At 34.5% G+C, this 23,761-nt stretch overlaps 1 protein-coding gene across 5 annotated transcripts in view; it reads right to left on the reverse strand.

The window, feature by feature from the left end:
* The window catches only part of INTS6 (integrator complex subunit 6), a 106,973-nt gene that overhangs the window by 31,424 nt on the left and 51,788 nt on the right, over nucleotides 1-23,761 (reverse strand). For all 5 annotated transcript variants that reach the window (XR_010130644.1, XM_063697614.1, XM_004054532.5 and 2 more), the window contains 8 exons: nucleotides 17,695-17,878; nucleotides 11,690-11,815; nucleotides 9,775-9,929; nucleotides 5,975-6,127; nucleotides 5,715-5,847; nucleotides 4,430-4,524; nucleotides 1,889-1,999; nucleotides 666-881 (listed from right to left, as the gene is read on the reverse strand). Coding sequence is in view for 4 of the 5 variants with exons in the window: in XM_063697614.1 (XP_063553684.1) it covers nucleotides 666-881; nucleotides 1,889-1,999; nucleotides 4,430-4,524; nucleotides 5,715-5,847; nucleotides 5,975-6,127; nucleotides 9,775-9,929; nucleotides 11,690-11,815; nucleotides 17,695-17,878 (1,173 nt within the window). In the remaining variant the exon portion in view is untranslated. The remainder of the gene's footprint in view (nucleotides 1-665; nucleotides 882-1,888; nucleotides 2,000-4,429; nucleotides 4,525-5,714; nucleotides 5,848-5,974; nucleotides 6,128-9,774; nucleotides 9,930-11,689; nucleotides 11,816-17,694; nucleotides 17,879-23,761) is intronic.

Raw genomic sequence — 23,761 nt, forward strand, 5'->3', positions numbered from 1 at the left:
ACTGTCTTCTTATCCACTAACTTATTTTAATATCTTTGTTAAGAATTGACTGTGTGTGTGAGGGCCTACATCTAGACTCAATTCTGTTCCACTAATCTCCTATGTTTATCCTTATGATGGCACCACACTGCATGGATCACTGTAGTAAGTTTTACAAAAGTTTTAAAATCAGATGATATAAGTCTTCCAACTTTATTCTTCTAAAATTGTTTTGGCTATTCTAGGACCTTTACATTTCCATATAAATTTTAGAATCAGCTTGCCTATTTCTACAAAAAGGCTGCTGGGATAAAGATATCTGTAACCATGAGTACTCACAAAGCATTTTTGGATCATGCTGTGGGCCTAATAGGGTCATCAGTTTAAGTACAAAACTATAGTGAATTCTACCATCCACTACTGCAACTTAAAGCAATTTCTAAACCTCTGTTTTCTCATCTATAAAATAAACAAGTTAGTTTACTCTTCATCAATCTATTCATTCATACACACCATGTACACTGTTTTAATTCTAGCAGTGACAGTATAATGATCATTAGTCTACAAGGGTACAGAAGTACTCTTTAAAGTCTGGATAAACTGAATGTCAGAGTTAACAGAAAATGTGATTTATCCAGTAACATAACAGAACATAACTAGAGTAGCACTAAATTCATGATTATTACCTTATTCAGCAAAGCAACTTGGAACCCAGTGTATTCCTTCATATTAAGGTCTAGCAGTCTGTGAGGGACATCCTCTGAAATTCCCTGGAGGAGTTGTTGAAAATCTTTCCTATATGCCATTGATAAACCATGTGATCGGCTCCGGACTTTTATTCCAGTCTCCTGTACTACTTTTTTGCCTACAGATCCAATGACTCGATCAGATTCTATTTTGGCCTAAAGTAAAAATCAGTCAGAATTATCTTGATAAAATCTAAATTAATAAATCAGATACTAATGGTTATGATCTTCTAGAAATTAAATATATATTTTTTAAGTATATAAGAAGTTAAAAACTCAAGTAGCATAGTTTATGTCAAGTATTGGGTAAATCAAACATAGTTTAAACAACAATGTCTTATGATTTTAAATCATTACAACTCTAAACTTTTGGAGCAGGACAAACACAATTTCAATTTATTATTTTATTTATTAATACCCACTATACTTAAACCATGAAATGTAAACGCACACTAAACAAAAATGTGTATTCCCAATTCAGGGGTGACAGTAAATTATTTTTTTAAAATCATCATTACATAAGACATTTTTACTAGCACATCAATATGGCAAATAATTATGCAGTTCTTCCCTGGAAAGCAAGAAGCAATGTTTTGACTCCTCCCAAACTGCCTTTTGATTTGTAGTTAAGGTAGCAATGTCAGAAGTACTGGAGAAATAATGTATTTCACAGGACATTAATAATTTCACAGTCAGTTAAACTATATACTGCTTGACTACTATAGTATTTATTAATGTGATTTATGGCCAGAATGACAAAATTCAGTGTTTTCTACAAACATTTCAAAGAAACTCCCATTCTGAAAGAAAAATCTGCAGGTTTCAAAACATAAAGAGTTTTTTTTTTCTTTTTTAAGGAAAAATGACTTTCTAATCTAAATTTCTCAAAAGATAAATAATGTTCACATATAACAAGTCTAGGACCACACTCATGAAGCCATTTTCATAAATTAGGAATTATTATACAATTTTCAAATTAATGTTTCAAAACACAGCACACCATGTATGTGAGACAGAATTATGTAATATATGGCTCTAAAATGTAATATATTAATATAATGGAATTCCATTAGAACCATCAAGAACTAGCTTTTAACCTGTTTAACTATCCTAGCCAAAACCATTCAAAATACTTAATGGCTCACTCTATTTCTTGATATTACCTGTTGACTCAGTTTTTTGAGGTATGAAATGACACTGTAACTAAGTCCATATTCCATACTGTCTGCTATTAGGTTAGGTGCTCCCATCATCCTAACAGCTTTCTTCAAGGGCTATAGGAAAAAAGAAAACATCATTCAATATTAAGCTTATTAAAAACTTATGGTTCCATCTATAGTCTGTCTTAAAATTTTCTCCAAAAATTTATTTCCCCTTCTTTTCCTCAATAAGGAAGTAACACAATCGTATTTATGTTTCAGTAAAATGTTTGTCAGTGGGATGAAAGGCCGTTTGAAGTAGTTAAAAAGGATTAGAGGCCATAATAACTCCCCAAGACAAGAAGGATAAGATACTGGTCTTCCTTGGTACCACTGGGAGAAACTAGGTTTGGAATAAATGGACAGAAGACACATTCTAGAGGTAGCTCTGATAAAACATGGGTAGTAAGTGAAAAACACTCAAGGAAAATGCAAGATTTCTACTTTGAGTAATTAGCTGCTCAACCACTCACTAGTTATATGATTCTAGATCAGATTATAAATAAGCTCTCTGTGGCTTAGTTTCTCATTTGTAAAATGGGGATAATAACAATACCTACTCTTACAGGGTTGTCATGGGATTAAATGAGTTAATACACATAAAGCACTTTATAAAACCATTGGGTACAAATTATTAATCATTACTATTATTATCATATGCTGAGCTGAAAAAAACAAGCTCTGAAGGAAACATAAGCATGAGGAAAAAACAATCTAATATTTATTATGGATGTGGTAGTTGAAAGTTAAAAAAACCTTTCAATTGTAAGGAGAGACTGAGAAGTACTTTATACGATGAAAAACATCACTAGCAAGAGTGTCTAGCATTTGTGAAGCAGATAGAGCCAGAAAAAGGATGATAATCATTGACATATTAGAAAGTGTATAAGCACTGGTGTCAAACTGAAATCAAATCCCAGCCCTGATATTTAACACCTATCTGGCTTGGCTAAATCCTCAGGGTTGCTATGAAACGTAAATGAGTCAACATATGTAACAGTTCCTATTCGAAGTGTTTGTTCTTTTTTGTCCTTCTACTTGCCAGGCACTGTGTGCTAGACATTCAACACATCTGTTAGAACTATAAAATGTCATGATTTTTAAAGCTCAAGAAATTAATCTCCTAATTATATTAGGGATGATTTAGAAAGATTATTTATAGCCAAATGCTATAATATTCCTGCATCAAAACAGAATACATAAGTGATTTTAAGTACTTTTGTTAAAAAGTTATCTTTCACAAACTAAATCATGTATTTAATAAAATGCACATTATTGGTTTTACCTACTATGATACACTATTTTGAAGTAATCAAGTCCTCTAAAGCATATGGTTCTATAAGAATATACACTTATCCACCTTACAAAGTGTTTCTAGAGATTTGGGAAATAATACAACAAAAACTATTGTGCACCCTTAAAAAGAAATATAGTCGGCCCTACGTATCTGTGGATTCCGTATTCTGTGAATTCAACCAACCACAGACTGAAAACGTTAGGAAAAAAAAATGGATCGTTGCATCTGTACTGAACATATATACAGACTCTTTTTTCCTTGCCATTATTCCTTAAACAATACAGTATAATAAGTATATACATATTAAGTAACCTAGAAATGGTTTAAAGTATACAAGAGAATGTGTGTAGGTTATATGCAAATACTATGCCATTTTATATGAGGGACTTGAGCATCTGTGACTTTTGGTGTCCACAGGTGAGCCTGGAGCCAATCCCTCACAGATACTGAGAGACAACTATAATCATAAAACTGTAATTTTAAAAGGTAGTGCAACACTCGAGGTTAAAAGCCTAAATCTAAGCCAGACTGAATTTCAGGCTCCTCATCCCCTCACATATTAGCTATGTAGCCTTGTGCAAATTATTTAATTTTTAATGCCTTAGTTTCCTCATCTATGTAACAGAACCAATAATCATTTCTACCTCATAGGGTAACTGTATAAATTAATGATGTTGCTTAGGACAGTACCTGGCCTATGTAAGCAGTACATAAATGTTCTCGTGATCATGATCATCATCACTACTCTGCAAATCACTGAAACCTCTCTTTACCTTTATACCTATAGTGGTCAATTTTCATGTCATTTAATCTATAAAAGCAATAAATAAAAGTTTATAATACCCACAATAAACCATAAGCATAATATAATTAACAAGTTTTTTGTTTTTTTTTGGAGACGGTGTTTCGCTCTTGTTGCCCAGGCTGGATGGAGTGCAGTGGCACAATCTCGGCTCATTGCAACCTCTGCCTTCTGGTTTCAAGCGATTCTCCTGCCTCAGCCTCCCGAGTAGCTGGGATTACAGGCGCCCGCCACCACGCCCAGCTAATTTTTGTATTTTTAGTAGAAACGGGGTTTCACCATGTTGGCCAGGCTGGTCTTGATCTCCTGACCTCATGATCCACCCGCCTCGGCCTCCCAAAGTGCTGGGATTACAGGCGTGAGCCACTGCGCCCGGCCAACAAGTTCTTTTAAATAATATTCTTACCCCGAGATAGTAGGGAGGCATTGTCTTCAAATAACTTTCAAATGACTGTCTCCACTTCAATGTTGGTTTTGCTTTATGCACTTTAAACAAGTCATCTAGAAACGTATAATGTGAACAAACTATCACTACTCATTATTTTCACACATAGAAGTCAAGTCAAAGACGTTTCCTTTTTAAAGTCTGCTTTGTTATTTTTGAGACAGTAACATCAGACATTTTTTAACAAGAAAGTAAGATTTACGGTTTTGTCATTTTCTATCAAATGAAAAGATGCCAATTATGGTCTAAAAGTACATGCAGGAATTAAGTTAGAATCAGAAAATACACAAGGAAAATCTATGCCCTCCCTAGACCTAGACACAAAAGCAGATTTGAAGACAGAAACAAAGCATGCACAATGTTTTCTATAAAATATACCTACTAATATTTTGACTATAACTTTTAAATTTAATGTGATTTCATGGAAGGTAAGTTTTCTCCAACAGCACTCCTCAAAAATGATAGCTAGATTGTACCCAGAAACTAACTTTAGGCTTTTATCAAATTATTTTGGAACAAATTCCTTTATTTAAAACATATTTGCCAAATGAAAATTAAAGTGTAGATAAATTCTTAGAAAATGCACTCAGATCTTGTTAACTATACTATGCGTCTACAAAATGTCTCATTTCAAACAGAAAGCCTACATTACCAATTCTGTTAGAAATCTAACTTGCAGAAAAGTTAGAATATTTAATTAAAAACTTTAAAATGTAATATCTTTGGCCAGGCACAGTGGCCCATGCCTGTAATCCCAGCACTTTGGGAGGCCAAGGCAGGCAGATCACCTGAGATCAGGAGTTCAAGACCAGCCTGGTCAACATGGTGAAACCCTGTCTCTACTAAAAATAAAAAACTTAGCTGGGCATGATGGTGTATGCCTGTAGTCCCAGCTACTTGGGAGCGAGGCTGAGGCAGGAGAATCGCTTGAACCTGGGAGACAGAGGTTGCAGTGAGCTGAGAATACGCCACTGCACTCCAGCCTGGGTGACAGAGCGAGACTCCGTCCACCCCCCCGCAAAAAAAAATACCTTTATTAAATTGCAGACTAAAAAGTGTTTCAATATCATCTTTTAATTTATTGTAAACACGAACAGGTTGTTATATTTTCTTAAAGATGTTCAACATTTTAGAATATTCAAAATATTTTCATTGATTTCCAGAAGACAAGAAAAACTACAAAGAAATGCGCTTTAGGAGAACTTTTATATGCTAAGCCAAGGAGAAAGTGACAAGAATGACTCACCTAAGAGGGGAAGAAGGACTGGATAATTGTAAGGCATCACAAATAAGTTGACACAGTTCAGTGCTGTACTGGCTTTCAAGTAACCAAAAGGATGACCAAGTTCACTGTATTTTGCACTATTGCTCACGTACACCTGTTAAAAAGGAGCAGTTAAAACTTTAATAACCTTTAAAGAATGTTACATAAACCATTGATTCAATTCAGCTTTTTAAGAAACGCCTCACTTAAATTTTGGGGTCACTGTAAGTTGTTCAGCTCACCTGCCAACATGTTTGAGGAGATTTCCTTTCCAGGATAAATTGAGTCAGTGGTGAAGGTTCCAACTCATATTTGTCAAAAGGAAGTTTATCAATAACCATTGGTTCACAGTCTGTACAGGAAAACTTCACTACAGGATGAGATGTACGAGGCGGCTAAAGGGGAAAGTCTTGTAATTACTACTTACATGAAATTTCAGAAACAAAACTAAATATTCCTCATTATCAAAATTTACTCAGTTCCTCCGTCTTGCTAGTAAGAGTTTGATTTACTGCTAAAAGCAACATTAAGCTGAAAGAAAACACTTGAAAATGTAATGCTAAAGTTATGTAATATTCACAAGAAAAAGATAAACACTTGAAAATGTATAGAAATGAAAATATTTTTAGGTCTTATGCAAAATTTAGTAATTGAGTATTCATTAATTTTTACACCCAAAAAATGAGAAATGTATATAGAAACTCTCACAAGTCTTCATTTGTAGCAATTACTTATAGAGAGTAGTGACTTCCAAAGTAATCATAGATCTTGATCAGTTTTTGAACACACTATATATTTCTAATTATACAAATTATAAATGTAGATGTGCGTAACAAAATATATACCAAAATGGTATGAAAATAGGAGAAAAATAACCATAAATAGAACTTCTAATGTTTCCTTCCCTATTCCAGCAATCATTTTGGTAAACTCTATAGGATACACACCCTTATTTTAGAAACCCCTGTTCTAGAGGTATAAAAAAGTAATACTTTTTTTAAAAAGGCATGTTACTCCCCAATCTACCTCTTAATAGTCCTCTTCCTAAAAATCTCACAAATTGTGAACAAAATGAGCTATGAGGAAATAATTTTAAATGTCATAGCTATAAAGGACTCTATTGGCCTCAGTTACTGCTTATACCCTGGTGGTTCACAAATCTACTGCTGGGGCCAGATGGCTCCTATTTCTCTGCTGTATCTAACTACCCACTAGACATAACCTGAATCTTCCACAGGTCCCTCAGACACAATATGTACAATTTGTTTCTTCTCCCCCAAGCTACAAAACCTGTTCTAAAAACCTAGCCGTTATTCTTGATATCTTCCCCTCATCCTCCATATTTAACTGTCACAAAGACCTGGATAAACTGATATCACAAATTCTAAGGCACTTACCAGAACACATAAACATGGTAGGTAGTCATTACTAGTTGCTGCCTTCTGTCAATACTAAACTCTCATCTCTCTAGAAATGTTATCTTCTATTTCTTACCACTTTAATTTGGGCCTTCATCATTTCTCAGATTAGACTAGTACAAATGCTTTTTGCTTTGTTTAGTTTCTAATCAGTCCCTCTCTGATCAATCCTATGGCAGTGAAATATAAATAGGATCATATAATTTCCCTATCTAAAACTGTTAGGTAAAAGTAACAGCCAATCACCTAAAAATAGGGTCTAGACACTTAATATCACATATAAAGATCTTCGATGATCTGGTCGCTATCTGCCTTCCCACCACCACGCCATACAGATTCCATGCTTCAGCCATGCCAAGTACTTATTTTCTCCCTTGCATATTGCAAACAAAGTTTAGAAAAATGAGTTGGCATGTAACAACCTCTAAAAGACCTCTTCCCTCATACCCCTTCCCACTCTGTACTCCAAAAACACACCAGGCTGTCAGGCCCACCTCCTCTGGCTCTGCCCCACCCCTCCATTACAGTTGGCACACTGTACTCTATGATGTGTACGTGTCTGACCTGCCCAAAGATGGGTAATGTTCAGAGGGGAAGCACTATGTTTTACTCATCTTCTGCTCCTGTGCCTAGCATGCACCTGACACACAGTTTATTGAATCAGTCCACAAAACACACTTATTCTGTGAATAAAAATACTGAGATCCAAGAGGGAAAGTGGAGGGAAAGATCCTCTAGAACTTGGCCAAGAAAATTTTGCATATATGATTTTGTTTAATTCCCAAAACAACCCTATGAGATGGAGCTATAAGCCACTTAACAGATGGGAAAATGCTTACAAAAGATAACCAAAGGCACTAATTAATAACTAATAGTGCCGTGATTCAAATTCACATCTTGTAAATTACACTTAACTTCAGTAGGAATATTTCTTCAATATTGTAATTTATAAAAATTTCACTTCCCCTAATATCCTTCAGTTACTAAAGTTTGCCAGTTCTTTCCAATATTATTTATTATTCTCTCTTCCATCATCATAATTCAACCACTTAAAATCTCTTATGTGAACCATATCAATAGCCCTCATAGGTAACCTACCTGCCTTTCAACTCATCTCCCCTTCTAATTTTACTGCATATAACCACCACCAAATCAATTTTTCTAAAGACGTCTGTTAAAAACATCTTCGACTGCTCTTTGAACTCCACTGTTTAAAAGCTAATATTCCTTAACCCTGCATTTAAAGTCATAAGCAATTTGGTTAGTTTAATAGTACTCTCAATGTCCTATATACATGTTATGATCCACCCATACTCAGCTACTTGTTACTCCTCTAAACATACCTTGTTCTTTTTCACTTCCATATTTTTTTCTCATACTATTTCCTTCTCCAATTGAAGTCCTACCTACCCTCTATGGCTTGTAAGAATTTGTGATAGACTGCTAGAGCAGCATTAATAGATAAGGGTTCTGATACTGGTTTTGGATTTCTTTCCATTACAACTCAGGTACTGTATGTTCTCCTGTACATGTTAAATAAATAGAATAGAATAAATAACCAACATGACAATATTTCATACAAATACGGTATCTGTTCTGTAAGAGTTGAAAGAGCTCCAGAAAAGAAAGTAAAATGACCAAAGAAATTGGAAGTTTCTCCATAAAGCCAGACTAAAAAACTATGATGCTTCTATCAGAAAAAAAGAAAAGGTATAATGAAGATACTTCAATGAAATTTAGAAAACCTTAACTTCATGCACTACTTTATTAAATCCCTAATGAATAAAGGAAATATCACTTTATAAACTCAAAATAAAAATTATCCTGAAAAGCTGATACAAGTTTGAAGTACAAAAGGTTTCAAAAAGGTTTTGTTGTATCAAACATTATTAGACTGCTTAATGATCCCTGAAATATAATTCTTATTTTCTAAGGGTAAAATCAAGGAGAACCACTGCCATGCTCTCCCACAAAATATCCCTTAATGCCCTCAGATACTTGGAAAAAAAAATGGAAAAAAAGAGTATACTAACACGACTAAATGGATATTAATTTGTATAAATGTACCCTATTATTTTAAGAATTATATAATGAATACTGATAATTCACCATGATCGCTCAGCAAACTTCATTGTTCCTAAAAATAATTCAGGTAAACAAAATCAGAAAATCTGTTCTAGCTTAAACCTCCAATCTGCAACACTGTATATAACTAAAACCATATATATCAATATGAATTTAAGACTAAGTCCTAAAAAATTGCAGGCAAACTATCAAAATTATTTTCTAAGCCTTCGTTTAAATCCTAAATTGTGTCCCAGAGACAAATCCTCATTTAGAGTCTAAAGAGGAAATTTTGAACCCAGAAGCCAAGAATAAAAATCGCAAGCATAGTACTAGATTCTAAACGAAGGAGATGCCTTTTTTCTATTACTTCATAATAAACAAAGTAACAGGGTTATCATAGCAAAGCAACATAATAAAGCAAGTAACAGGGTATCATAGCACTTTGAACATCTGTCTAATCCCCATAAATTAATCACAGCTTTGACAACAGAATTTAAAACTAATAGGAAAGACAGCTGAATGGTTACTATTACATAGTTACAGTCTCTGGTACTTACTAGTGTTGGCGAATTTTGATCTGGCCAAAAAGACTCTGGAACAGGCCAATGACCTATAGGAACCCCAGTTTTAGGATTTGGTCTGACATATATGAGTTTGTGACAGCTATGCCAAGGCTGAGATCCAAAAGGCCTTGATATATCTGGCTGCCCATCTATAGCAAAGAAATTAAGACAAAGAAAGCATATATCACAAGGGGGGGATAAGCATAAAAAGTTAAATTATATCCATTATTACTTAAATTAATAAAAAATTCCTAATATCTTTTTCCAGGTGTTCCTATTTTTCTTAAATGGCAGAACACTATGTCTGCTGAATATTTAGACTAGATTGTAATTCATTAGACAATAAGTACAAATTCCAACTATGAGTTCGCCAGTTCAAAGGAGGTCCGCAGCATCCTTTGCCTTCCCAACTGGAACACATAAAACATACTTTACGGTGAATATCTGTTTGATGAATGGCATGTTTTCTTCATCAGATGATAAGAGCAAGCACCCAATTTGCCACCTTTATCATCATATCCCAAATGTCAAAAACAGTGCCAGGCACACAATAAATACTAGAATAAATAAGTTTTGCAAATTGAGTATTTCTTAGAAATCATTTTAACCGAAGCCTAAAAAAAAAACTTAATAAGCAAATCTAGACCAAAGCACCTACCTTTAATCTAAAATAACTTTAGCAAAACAGCAACTATCTTCAACAATTCAGCAAACATTTACTAGTACCAAACTCTAAACAAAGCATTAAAATAATTTAAAATAAATACACTGTAACAATTAAAATTTTTTTAAGTTTGGTTTTGTTAAAGCAGACATGACACAACTTATTGTTATCACCCATTCCTTCCCTATAGTACCCTCTCAGTGCCCCCATTCTTTCATCTCTATGATCTTTCTCTTCTCCCAGGTACCTACTTTAGTGGACCACCTCTGCCAATTATCATTAAATGATTCTCTAAATCTTTGTGTGTGTGTGTTTTTTGTTTTTGTTTTTGTTTTTTTGAGATGGAGTTTCACTCTTGTTGCCCAGGCTAGAGTGCAATGGTGCGATCTCCACTCACCGCAACCTCCACCTCCCGGGTTCAAGCAGTTCTCCTGCCTCAGCCTCCCGAGTAGCTGGGATCATAGGCATGCGCCACCACGCCTGGCTCATTTTGTATTTTTAGTAGACATGGAGTTTCTCCATGTTGGTCAAGCTGGTCTCAAACTCCCAACCTCAGGTGATCCACCCGCCTTGGCCTCCCAAAGTGCTAGGATTAGGGGTGTGAGCCACCGTGCCCAGCAATGACTCTTAAATCTTGAAATAGGTAACACACAATGCAGAGGGTCTCAACTATAAACCATCCATTAGTTCTACTATAACTCCTTATATCCACTGGCTATTGGAAATAGTTCATGATTACAGAAGCCAAGAAAAAGCCAGGTGGGACTCAGCTAGAGTTAGAAGAATCAAGCTTAATGGCAAAGCCTGGTTCCTCATTTTTGACCCACATAAACCATTTAGTTTCAATCAGTTTGATCCCTGGTACAAAAGTAGCTAAGGAGTTAAACATCTAGGACTGAACACTTTGGGAATTAAAGGGCATAGGAGAAGCATATATATGTTGAGAGGCAATTGTATAATACTACAAAGAAATTATAAAGTTGCTTATCTATAAATTTTTGAAAAGGCTTTTGACTCATCAAAATGTCAGGCAATAGACAATCATTAATACAAAAAGGTGATGCTACTAGACTACCATTAGTTTACCTTGACTTTCCTATTTAATCTTCCCTCTTTACCAACAGCCTTTCTGTCTTAACAATTTGGCCTTGGCTATCTTAAGGCCAAATCACAGTAAGTTTTCAGTTCTAGTTGAATAAACAATAAAGCAAGTTTTGAATGTCTAAAAGAAAAGTCCAATAATACCTTCTACAGGGGAAGGATCTGGTCCTGCTTTTTCAAAGTTTATTACCACCCCACTTTGTACTTTCTGCACCAAGGACTCCAGACACTGATTAAGCATTCTTGGAGAACACACAGAATATGAACGGCCTGAGATTAAAAAAAAAAAAAAAAAAAAAAAAAAAAAAGAAGAAGAATATAGTAAACTAGTTAGTTGCAAGAATTCCTATCTTTAGCAAGAAAAAAACAACTGTGGGGTTTCTGACAGTACTAATTAACAAAAGTTCAATGGTAAAAGTTGTACTAATTTCATTATCTTATGAAAGAATCCACAAAAATCATTATTTCCAACCAACCAACAATCCCATTTTGTGAGAGTATGTAAATTTTTTCTTCTAATTACAGGTATTTGGAACATAGAATTCTTGGTCTGAACAAAACACAATGAAAACAAGTCACATATTTTATGTTTTTTAAAACATATATATAAAAAACACTATATCCAACTGTTATGCAATACAATTTATCTTTAACACATATACACACACACATCTAGTAACTGTTTCCCCAAAATCTTATTCCTGCTTAACAAAAGTATTATCACTAAGATTTACTGTGCACATAGTAGGTATGCAATAACTACTTGTTTACTGGCAGTTTTTAAGTATTTTAAATATTTGTGTTTTAATATACAGATGGTAGCATGTGCTTTTCTGAATTTCACTTAGCTTATGTAAACACCTGGGAATTACCTGTCTCACGTGAATTCCCCTTTTGTACGTTTTAACTTATACTACTTCTGGTTCAGAAGCATTAAATACTAGTGATTTTTTTAAAAAGATACCAGTGAAAAGATCTTTTAAAGAGGAATTTTCAACAAAAATATCTAGACCTTTTCTATACAATACTTTATATACTAGACACATGTAGCTATTGAGAACTTGAAATATAGCTAGTCTGAATTGAAATGTATAGTAAGTGTAAAATATACACCTGATTTTGTTGGCTTAGTATGAAAAAATATAAAACATCTCATTAGTAATTTTAAAATATCAATCTCATACTGAAGTAATAAGGATATATTGATTTAAGTATATTATAATTAATTTCATCTATTTTTAATTTTTAAAGTGGCTACTATGAAATTTTTTATTACATATGAAATTTGAATCAGATTTCTATTATACAGTTCTGATCCAGACCAACACTAAAAACCCTGACAGCTAAAACTCAATCTTTGGCCAAATATTTTGCAACATTATTTGTAATAAGCTCAATATGATGCCCTACTCTTTTACACATTCAACCAATTATTTCACAACACAAGCTACATCATTACATTTGACACATCAAATTACTCATATCAACTTACACTTAACGTGATTTGTTAAAGGCTACTCAGAAAAGAGAACATTATAAACAATGGCGATTCAAATCCTCAAAGTCAGCTTTACTTAGAAAAAATAAATATAACAACTTAACTGTATAAAATAATGATGATTATAACCTTAACAAATATCTACCAATTACTGAGTATCTATGTGCCTGGCACTGTTCCAATCATTTTATGATTATTAATTTCTTTAATCTCAGCAACAATTGTATGGGTTATTTTCCCCATTTTACAAATGAGAACACCAAGGCACAGAGAGGCTAACTAACTTTTCCAAGTTAGTATAGTGATAGAGTTACAATTCAAACCCTTACAGTGTATCAGAAACTATTCTGGATATCCTTTGTCCCTTGGAAATCCTCTGTGAATTTGAAATCAGTACTTAAAATACAGCACCTATATGAAGTCATGCTTATTTGAAAGAATTGGTAAATTCAAATTTTTTTCTAAGTCAATTTAAGTATATACAAAAAGCAATCCATAAAAAGGCTAACCATCTTTACATGCAAAATATTAGAAGTTTACATAAAGGTTGAGTATCTTATTTCATGAAATTTAAGCATATTCCTAAGATGTCATTAAAAAGCAAAAATTTTAAAGTATATAAACCATGACAATTATCTCTGCTCTCCTAAGTTGTGTCATCAATTAAGAAAACATAAGCAAATTAATCTTAACACGAAATAAAATTACTAATCAGTATATTTTACAAAAATTGGAGAAGAAGAATAAAGTGAGTCACTTGGCAAATAAAAATCTATTAATTATTTTAAAAGTTAAACAGAAATAGCAAATTTTGCTTTCTTTACAAAGTGAGCCTATATCCTCCGTAATGTTCCTCATGTGTACTTATTGTCTATGTCAAAACTTACTCCTTGGGATATACAACACTTTGTGCTAATGCATAAAGTTTCTAGGATCACTACTTGTATTTGTGAAAAAAGTTTTATTAGCACACACCTTCAAGTCAAGAAGCTGTCTCACTTTGGGTTATGTAGAGTCCACAAAAGTCAAACTAAATACAGTGAGTCTAAAGGCAGTATTAGCATCTTTGTCAAATAGAGAAGAAGCAAATGAACATTTCTAAGTTGGTCAATAGTCCTCACAGAGGCTAAGAAAGTTAAGTGTATTTAATCTAGAAATATCTATAATTTTTATAAAATACTTAAAAAATTCTTGATATATTCAACAACATGTCTATTACACATTTTAAAATTTGCTATCATCCTTGCACCTCCCCTAAACCTGCTTCTCCCCAGTGTACCATCTCAGTCCTTGGCACAGCCATCCATCTCTAGTGGTTCAGACCAACTGAATCATCTGGGAACCATCCTGGATTGCTTCTTCCCTTATCGTCCTCATCCTTGGTTCTCTTTTGCATTAAGCCACCTCTCAGGACCTCCAAAGCTAGCATAGAACAAAGTACTACTACTAGTCTTCCTGCTTTCATTCTTGCCACTCTATATTCTCATCTAACAGGTGAAGTGATATTTCAGAAATAGAAATCAGATGTCACCTCCTATAAAAAGCCTTCAAAAGGCTTCACATCATACTTGGAATATAAAAATATATTTATTGTAGCCTAAAGAGCCATTCAATATTTGGCCCCTGCCTACCCTCTAAACCTAGCTATTACTCTATTCTCCGCTATGTAAGCTCCAGCCATGCCAGCCTTCCTGTTGCTTCCAAACATATAGAGAGCATGTCCCTTTCCTTGCCATTTCCTCAAAAAATATTTATTGTAGCCTAAAGAGCCATTCAATATTTGGCCCCTGCCTACCTCTCTAAACCTAGCTATTACTCTATTCCTCCCTATGTAAGCTCCAGCCATGCCAGCCTTCCTGTTGCTTCCAAATATATAGAGAGCATGTCCCTTTCCTTGCCATTTCCTCTGCCTAGATATTTGTGTAATTAACTCCATTATTCAGGTCTCTGCTCAAATGTTACCTCCTCAGACGAAAACTTAGGTAGAATATGCCTAAGTTAGTCTCTGCCTTAAGTTAGTCTCTACTCCCTTACTCTGTTTTGTCTTCATAGTAGGTAGCACCCTACTATCTACTACAATAGTAGTAGGTAGTACTACTATAAAATATCATTTATTTATTTTACATGATTATTATCTGTCACTCAGTACAAAGACGTAAGCTTTCTATTGTTCCTGCTGTACTCCCAACACCCAGTAACAGTTATTTGGCATAGAGTGGGCACTCATTAATTACCTGGTATCTAAAGAAAAATGCTCACAATGACTACAATTATGCAATTAAAAAAATACATAGAAAGAAATATATTATTATTTTGGCAATACAGATGAATTTTTTCCAACATTTCCTTAGTGAACATGAATTACTCCATAATGGGAAAAATAAATGTACACAAATACACACATAAACAACTACTTTAAATTTTTTTTTTTTTTTTTTTTTTGTGAGACAGAGTCTCTCTCTGTCAGCCAGGCTGGAGTGCAGTGGTACGATCTCAGCTCACTGCAACTTCCACCTCCTGGGCTCAAGCAATTCTCCTGCCTCAGCCTCCCGAACAGCTGGGATTACAGGCGTGTGCCACCACGCCCAGCTAATTTTTGTATTTTTAGTAGAGACGGGGTTTCACCATGTTGGCCAGGCTGGTCTCAAACTCCTGACCTCAGGTAATCTGCCCGCCCTGGCCTTCGAAAGTGCTGGGATTACAGGCGTGAGCCACCGCGCCCGGCCAACCTTAAGTTTTAAAAATGCACAGGAATTGTTAGCAGTGATTACATATTTGGATAGTGCAATACCAGTGGGTATTATCTTTTTTGTTCTTTCTACTTTTCTGGTGTTCTCCAAAACTTTCTTTAGTGAACATCCTTTAAATTAAAAAAGAAAGGAAACACATTATTCAGAGATATGAAAAGGTGAGTGACATTTGAGCGGCTTACTCATTGCTAGTAAGAGCATGAAAACGGGCAAATAAACTATCACATCAGGAAGGATTTAGAATGTATATTTAGGGAAGACTTCCTAATTTCTTGACTAAGATTTCTGCATCATTGAAAGATATCACCAAGGATGACTTTGGAACTTCTCTAGAGATGTTCCTTTCAAAGAATAAGCAAAGTAGCTTTAATACATTACTGCCTAAAGGCAAGACTGCTACATGATGTCTCATGGTTCTTTTCAGACTCTTTGATTATACCACTCACTTGACTTCACACTCTGAATATTCCTGATCCTAGTGACAAAAGTTATAGTATATTTAAGTCCCAAAAGTTCATCATAATTCTAAGTCCAAACTAAGTAATTCCTAGTAAGGAATTTCCAATGTGAGAATGTTATAGCCTCCAAGCCTTTCAGAACCTGTTAAGTAAAATCCCCAGAGTTTAAAAAAAAAAAAAATCAGAATTTTTAACAAGTGTGCCAGTTCAAAGCTGGAAACTAAAATTTCATGAATATAAATGTGCACCCTCCCACAGAAAAAAATACGACTGTCACCAAAAAATATTATCTATGTAACAAGAATTGTTCATTAATTTTCAAATGTAGATGACAGGTTGTCCCTTAAAAAAATTACATATATGCCTTTTTTACCCTTTGTTAATTAAATTGTGAAGGCATTACAAAAGTTCACAAAAAGCATTTCTATAAAATGAAAGCATTTAATGACATGAATAACAGTTTTCTATCTATTTCACACACCTGTGTAAGGTTAATCCCTTTTTGTCTGTGAATTTTGCAGATTTCCAAAATCCATAGAATTTTAGAAAAAATGCACCTAAAATATTAATTAGAACTTACATTTTCTCTTATGTAGCTGGCAATGACGAATCTCATTAGCGCACCAACTGTGTCTGCAGATTATGTCACAGGCCCTTATCATAAGTAAAATAGTGGAATGCTAGACTTGCACATTTTAATATCAAATACAGAATTTGATATTAAAATTATTTTAATACAATTCTCAGGTGAGAACTGAAATGCTCCATGAAAGCAAAAATGCCGTGTCTGTCTTACTGACTACTGAATGCCAAAAGCATGGAACGATACTTGGTACACAGTAGGCACGCAATACATACCTATATGAAATCAATCCACCTGTTAGCCAATTCTATATTAAATGAGTTCTGAGTTGATTACATATTGTATTTCAAGATTTCCCTTGATGTTCACTTAGCATAGTACCTACCTAATCTGATGTATAAGTGAAACAGAAGCTGGATAAGACCTCACTATCTGTTTCCTTTAATCTATCAATCTCTTTACCTCTGGGAAAAATTGCACTTAACCAAGCATACCTCATCAAATACACAGAGATGATTCTCAAGACAGTTTTTGCAAAAAATAATGCTATGGTACTTCTAAATCATTGGCAATCTTTGTAGATAAGAAAATTAGTTTAACAACTTCAAATACTAGCATTTTCTATACAAGTAGAAAAAATATTACCATTCCTTGTCATGTCCAATAGTAACCCACATTCTATTCAAATGAAGATCATAGACCATTAGCAATAAATGTACTGTTAAAAGCATATATGCCTATTAATTCCTAATATTAACTTGTTAAATAAAAACAAACATGGAGCTTTTGAATGTACACTTTTAAAACATTCAGATAAAATCTGCTTTAAGTTACCAAATTACTGCCAGCAAAAAACTTACCGCCTGTCACTTCACACATTGGTGTGATTGCAGAGTCATCTAAAGGCACACCTGTCAACTGTTCTGATTCTACTGACATGGTGCCAGGCAACCGCAACACTAATGCAAAGAGTCTCTGATCCCAACGAAAAGGTTCCTTGGTCAATTCACTTCCAGGCAAAGGAGAATTAAGAGGTAAATGAAGCTGAAAGTAGGGAGGAAAAACAGTAATAAGAATTCCACAGGCTATTTTTTCAAAAAGCCTACTTTAATTACACTTATGTTAGAACTGCATCAACTCTACTATCACTTGAAAAACAAGCTCAAATATAAAAGCTTACTTGTTCAGACATAGCTAAAACAGCACATGATACTGTTTAATTTTCTTAAACTTACTTTGAAGATATAGACTGAAAAAAATCTGTATTGTTGGAATGAATTTCAGATTTAGACTCAATTAATTACTGGGTGCTGAATTGCTTCCAAATAAATCATTTCATTTAATCATTAAAACAACCCTGTGATAGATATGTTATTTTTCTTTTCTTTTCTTTTTGAGGTTGCAGTGCAGAGGCACGATCTTGGCTCATTGCAACCTCTGCCTCCTGGGTTCAAGCAATTCTCCTGCCTCAGCCTCCCGAGTAGCTGGGATTACAGGTACGCAACACCACGCCCAGCTAATTTTTGTATTTTTAGTAGAGACAGAGTTTTGCCATGTTGACCAGGATGGTCTCAAACTCCTGATCTCAGGTGACCCACACGCCTCGGCCTCTCAAAGTGCTGGATTACAGGTGTGAGCCACCATGCCCGGTCTTATTATTTTCTAAATGTAAAAAAAAATAGACCTCAAAAAAATGATTTGGCCTCCTGTGTCCAGAGTCAGTACTTTTTTATTACACCACAGCAATCTCAAACATCTTCACAGCTCTTAATATTTTAAAATATGCTTCATTTTATATAAGATAAACAATCTCAAAGCATTTGTAGAAGAGTAAATTTTTGTCACTCTAATTACATTTTAAATGTAGTGATTCTTACCACATCTGAGTAAATGTAGAGAGGTTTGGGGGTTTTTGTATGTGTTGCATGTTTTATTAATAATAGATGTTTCTTCCCTTACGCCTGCTAAGTTAGAATCTTTTCTGAGATTCTTAAGCATCTTAAAAAGTTTTAAATGACTATAATGGGCCCTTCTATACCAACAGAGTAACGGTGTACAAACAGAATCCACATATTCATCTCAGTATCACTCAATGAGGATGACCAGACACCATGTTTCTCATGACATGATGCAATACCACAACATCAACTATAAAGGATTCTTACCAAAAAAAAGAGGAAGAAAGAAAAGATTCGACCTGAATTGAATCAAGCCTTCGGTTCTAACTACCAGTTTGCAGGGAATAGTGGGGATATAGGATCAAGTTAAACACCAGCACAAGGGAGCAATCAGTCAAATCCAGAATGTGCAACATTATTCAGGACAAATGACCTGGTTTCTTCAATAAATCAGTGGCATAAAAAAGCAAAGGGAAGGGAATCCGAGGAGTTAAAACTGTTATAAAAGAGGCAAAAGCGAAGATTTTTGAGACAATCAGGAAATTTCAAGATTATATTACTGGAATTGTTAATAATCTTTTAAGTGTGATAATGGTATTTAAGTATATGGTGCTTAGGAAAACCAAAATCCTTACCACTTACAAATTTTTTAAAAATAAAATCAAGACTCAGTTTAGGGCTTTTTTCTACAAATACTGGAGTATATTTTTATATAAAACATGCTTTAAAATGATCACTTCTAAATTAATTGTCATTTTTATACTAATTTCTTCACAAAGCAAGACCTAATTGTATTGTGTACAGCCTTTCTAAATCTCACACAGAGACGACTTCCAAACTTGATGGGGGTTGAAGTCATTCTACACTAAAATAGACTCAAGTTTCTTCATTGACTTACATCAAACCATTAAAAAAAGAAATCCAATTCTATTCTAGGAAGAGTTTTCCTAGTGAAGCTATGTTATACTGGCACCTCTCTTCAAAAGATTCATGCCATGAGAATATGCTGCAAGACTCCTTCATCAAGATTAGCCAAGATTTTGTGACTCTGGACAGAAGTCATGAGTTCTTTCTCTGGCACGTAAGGCAGAAGGCAGAAGCAACAGAGAAGGAATGCTGAAGAAATCTGGGCCAGGATATTCTCGAGGAAGGTTTCCCAGCCTCACAGGCTCTGTGACAACTGTAAACAGCTCAGGAGCTCCAGGCCCTTGCTGCTATTACCACACCCTGACAGAAGATAAATAAGCAAGCACTATTTACATCATCTCCTTTTACCCTTTAAACCACCTTTAAAGTATTTGGGAAACACAGCTACCAAGTACTTGGTCATTTTCTCTCTAATATCACAAAAATGTCAAAGCACCAGTGGTACTGGGTGAAGTTTCAACTGTTAATGCAGTTGCTTTGCAGAATAATGGATAGATACATGGAACTGTCTTGAGAATGTGGGGGAAAACAGGCACTGCGTGGACCACACACACACACACACACACACACACACACACACACACACACACGCACACACACACAAACTAATCATGTAATGATGAGCATCTGCAACGCAGACAATATAAAATGAAATAAATGGCCTTTGGCTGTACAGTGCTGAATCTAGAATGAATTTCAAATGTATAAAAAAAAAACCCAGCAAGGTTCACAAGCATACTCTAAGCATTTTACACATAGCTATATCAATTTTATAAACTTTAGGCAAATTTTTATTTATTTTTCTATTGCTTCTCATTTCTCCCTCCCCAAATCACCACCAACCTCTCAAAACCAAAAAAGGGGAAAATCCGCTATAGTTTAAATGAATTAGTAAAATAAGGAGTAATGGCAGGCAAACAGAAACAGGAAAAAGATTAAAATCTGAAGGAAAAATCTCAGGAGGATTGACTTACTCCAGGTTTAAAGTTTACAGGTGAAATTCCACTAATGTCTTAAAAATCAAAGGGGGTGGGGAGGTCTTCCTGAATATATGGACTTTGAGAATCAAGGAAAATTGCACATAAATGAAGAAAAATATAAAGTTAGTCACTAGAAAAATATGCAATAAAAATAGACAATTCCCAAAAGCAAAAAATGGGCAATAGATAAGGATACCTATAAACATGTAGGAAGATGATCAAATACACTAGTTAACAGATAACACAAATTAAAATATTGATATCATTTCACAATAAGATTAGCAAAAATTTTTTAAATTTGACAATACCAAGTGATGACAAGAATATAAAGCAATAGGAACTCTCCAACACTTCTGGTGAGCCTATAATTATACTACCGTTTGGAGAACAATTGGATAGTATCTGATGAAGCTAAACATGAGCATACCCTAAAACTCAACAATGCCAACTCCTAGAAGAACTCTCATATTATTTGTATAAGATGTTTAAAAAAAAAAAAAAAAAGCAATTGACTACAGCATTATTTGAAACAGAGGAAAACTGGAAACAATTTAGAAGTCCAATAAGGGAATCAATAAATAAGCTGCAGTCTGTTCACACACCACATCTGAAATGAATAAACTAGAACTCTTAACATCCAACATGGATAGATCTCAAAACAATGTTTTTTGGGTAATATAACATACATACATATAAGAACATATATCCAGAAAGCACAGCTTAACAAATTTTCACAAGTTGAATGCCTTTGTGTAACTAAAATTTGTATCAAGAAAGATAACTTTACTAACTTATGCCCCTCCCCAACTGATTAGTTTTGCCTGATTTTGAACTTTATAAAAATGGAGTATTGTCTCTTTGGTTTATGGCTTCTTTCATCATTGTAAAGGTGAGAATCACCTATACTGCTACATACAATGGTAGATCGTTCATTCCTATTGCCAAATTGTTTATCTGTATATCATAATTAATTTATTTTTACTTTTTAGAGACAAGCTCTTGTTCTGTCACCCAGGCTGGAATGCAGTCACATGGTCATAGTTCACTGTACCCTCAAACTCCTAGACTCAAGAGATCTTCCTGCCTCAGCCTCCCAAGTATGTAGGACTACAGGCACGTGCCACCACACTCAGCTCACTTTTTAATATTTTGTAGAGAAGGGATCTTCACCAGGCTGGTCTCAAACTCCGTAATTATCCTTTTGAATTGTTTGGGTATATTATGAATAGTGTAACTACGAAATTACAGTACATGTATTTGTGGAAAATATATGTATGCATTTCTGTTGAGTATACACCTAGTTGTGGAATTGCTGGATATGAATATGTTTACTTTCATCAGATACTGCCAGTTTTCCAAAGTGGTTATACCAATTTATACTCCTACTAGCAGTGTATAACAGAACCAGTTGCTCTGTATCTCCTTCATCAACACTTAGTTTTGGCTGTCTTTTTCATGTTAGCCATTGTGTGTGTGTGTGTGTGTGTGTGTGTGTGTGTGTGTGTGTGTGTGTGTGTGTGTGTGTGTGTGTGTGTGTGTAGTGGGGTTTTAATTTCCCTGATGTTTATGGAAGTGGAATACCTTTTCATACGCTTATTGGCCATTTCAACGTGCTCTTTTGTGAAGTGACTATTAAAGTCTTCTGCTTATTATTTTTAATTGGGTTGTCTAGCTTTCTCTTATTGATTTGGAGGATTGTTAATCTATTCCAGATGTCTTTTATTGCAGGGATCCCCAAGTTTGTGGCCTGTTAAGGAATGGGGCCGCACAGCAGGAAGTGAGCAGTGGGCAAGCAAGTATTATTGCCCGAGCTCCACCTCCTGTCAGATCAGCAGTGGCATTAGATTCTCATAGGAGCATGAACCCTATTGTGAACTGCACATACAAGGAATCTAGGTTGTGCGCTCCTTATTTGAGAATCTAACTAATGCCTGATAATCTGAGGTGGAACAGTTTCATTCCAAAACCATACCCACCCATGTCCACAGAAGAACCGTCTTTCTTCCAGGAAACCAGTCCCTGGTGCCAAAAAGGTTGGGGACCGCTGCTTTATTGGATACATTATAGTACTGCAAATATCTTCTACTCTGTTACCTCTTCCATTATTTTAGTGGTATCTTTTGATAAACAGAATTTATCTAAATATATTTTTCCTTTCATAGTTAGTGCTTTTTGTTTCCTCATAGATAATGAAGATGCTCTCCCATGTTTTCTTCTAAAAACTTATTATTTTCCCACTTAAAATCAAACCTGAAATACATCTGAAATTGAGTTTGGAGTATGGTCCAAAATAGGGGCAAAGATACATTTTTTTTCCCAAATGGATATCCAATTGATACAGGCCATCCTTTCTATGCTGCACTAGAATGTCACCTCTTTCTTATATCGGGTGACTGTACACGTGGTAGTCTATTTCTGTGTCAAAAACAATATTACATGGGAGGAAAAAAAGGCAAGATGCAAAATGATGCACAGAATAGCATCTCTACACATTGTTAAAAGTAAACAATGTTTAGAACAGTTTTAGATATGTGTAGTAAAAATAAGAAAATGTGGACTAAATGACTATAAATCAAATTTGCAATTGTTGATTACGGGAAGGGAAAGACGGAGGAAAGTGACACTGAGTAGGGGAACAAGAGAGACTACACACTATCAATCTGCAATGTTCTGTTTCACTTATTAAATTTTTCAAAATCCAAAACAAAAAGAACAAGGCAAATATGGCAGAAACTTTTATATTCCTTATTCTTATCCAAAGTACTGAAACATATTAATATGAAGATAATTGTCAAAAGCCAGTAAATTATTCAAGTAGTTTTCTGTACCTCTTTTACAATAATGTCATTATTTTATACAAAACCAAAGACAAGAAAACTTCCTATATGCCTCAACTGAACAAGAGAAAGATTAAGTACAGTAATTACTAACTCCAAAGCTCAGACATTTGTAAGGACCCCTAACAAAGAGTTATTCTTGATCAGCCATTAAAATACACTGCAAGAAGGTAGACTACTTCCTGAAAACTATATATGCATTCACTCATCATTTTTTATGTACCTACCAAATATTAGGTATGTTTAGGCTCTGAGGATTTAAAGATAAATAATAAAATACACCCA

Source organism: Gorilla gorilla, chromosome 14 (genome assembly GCF_029281585.2).
Source record: "Gorilla gorilla gorilla isolate KB3781 chromosome 14, NHGRI_mGorGor1-v2.1_pri, whole genome shotgun sequence".
Lineage (NCBI taxonomy): Eukaryota > Metazoa > Chordata > Mammalia > Primates > Hominidae > Gorilla > Gorilla gorilla.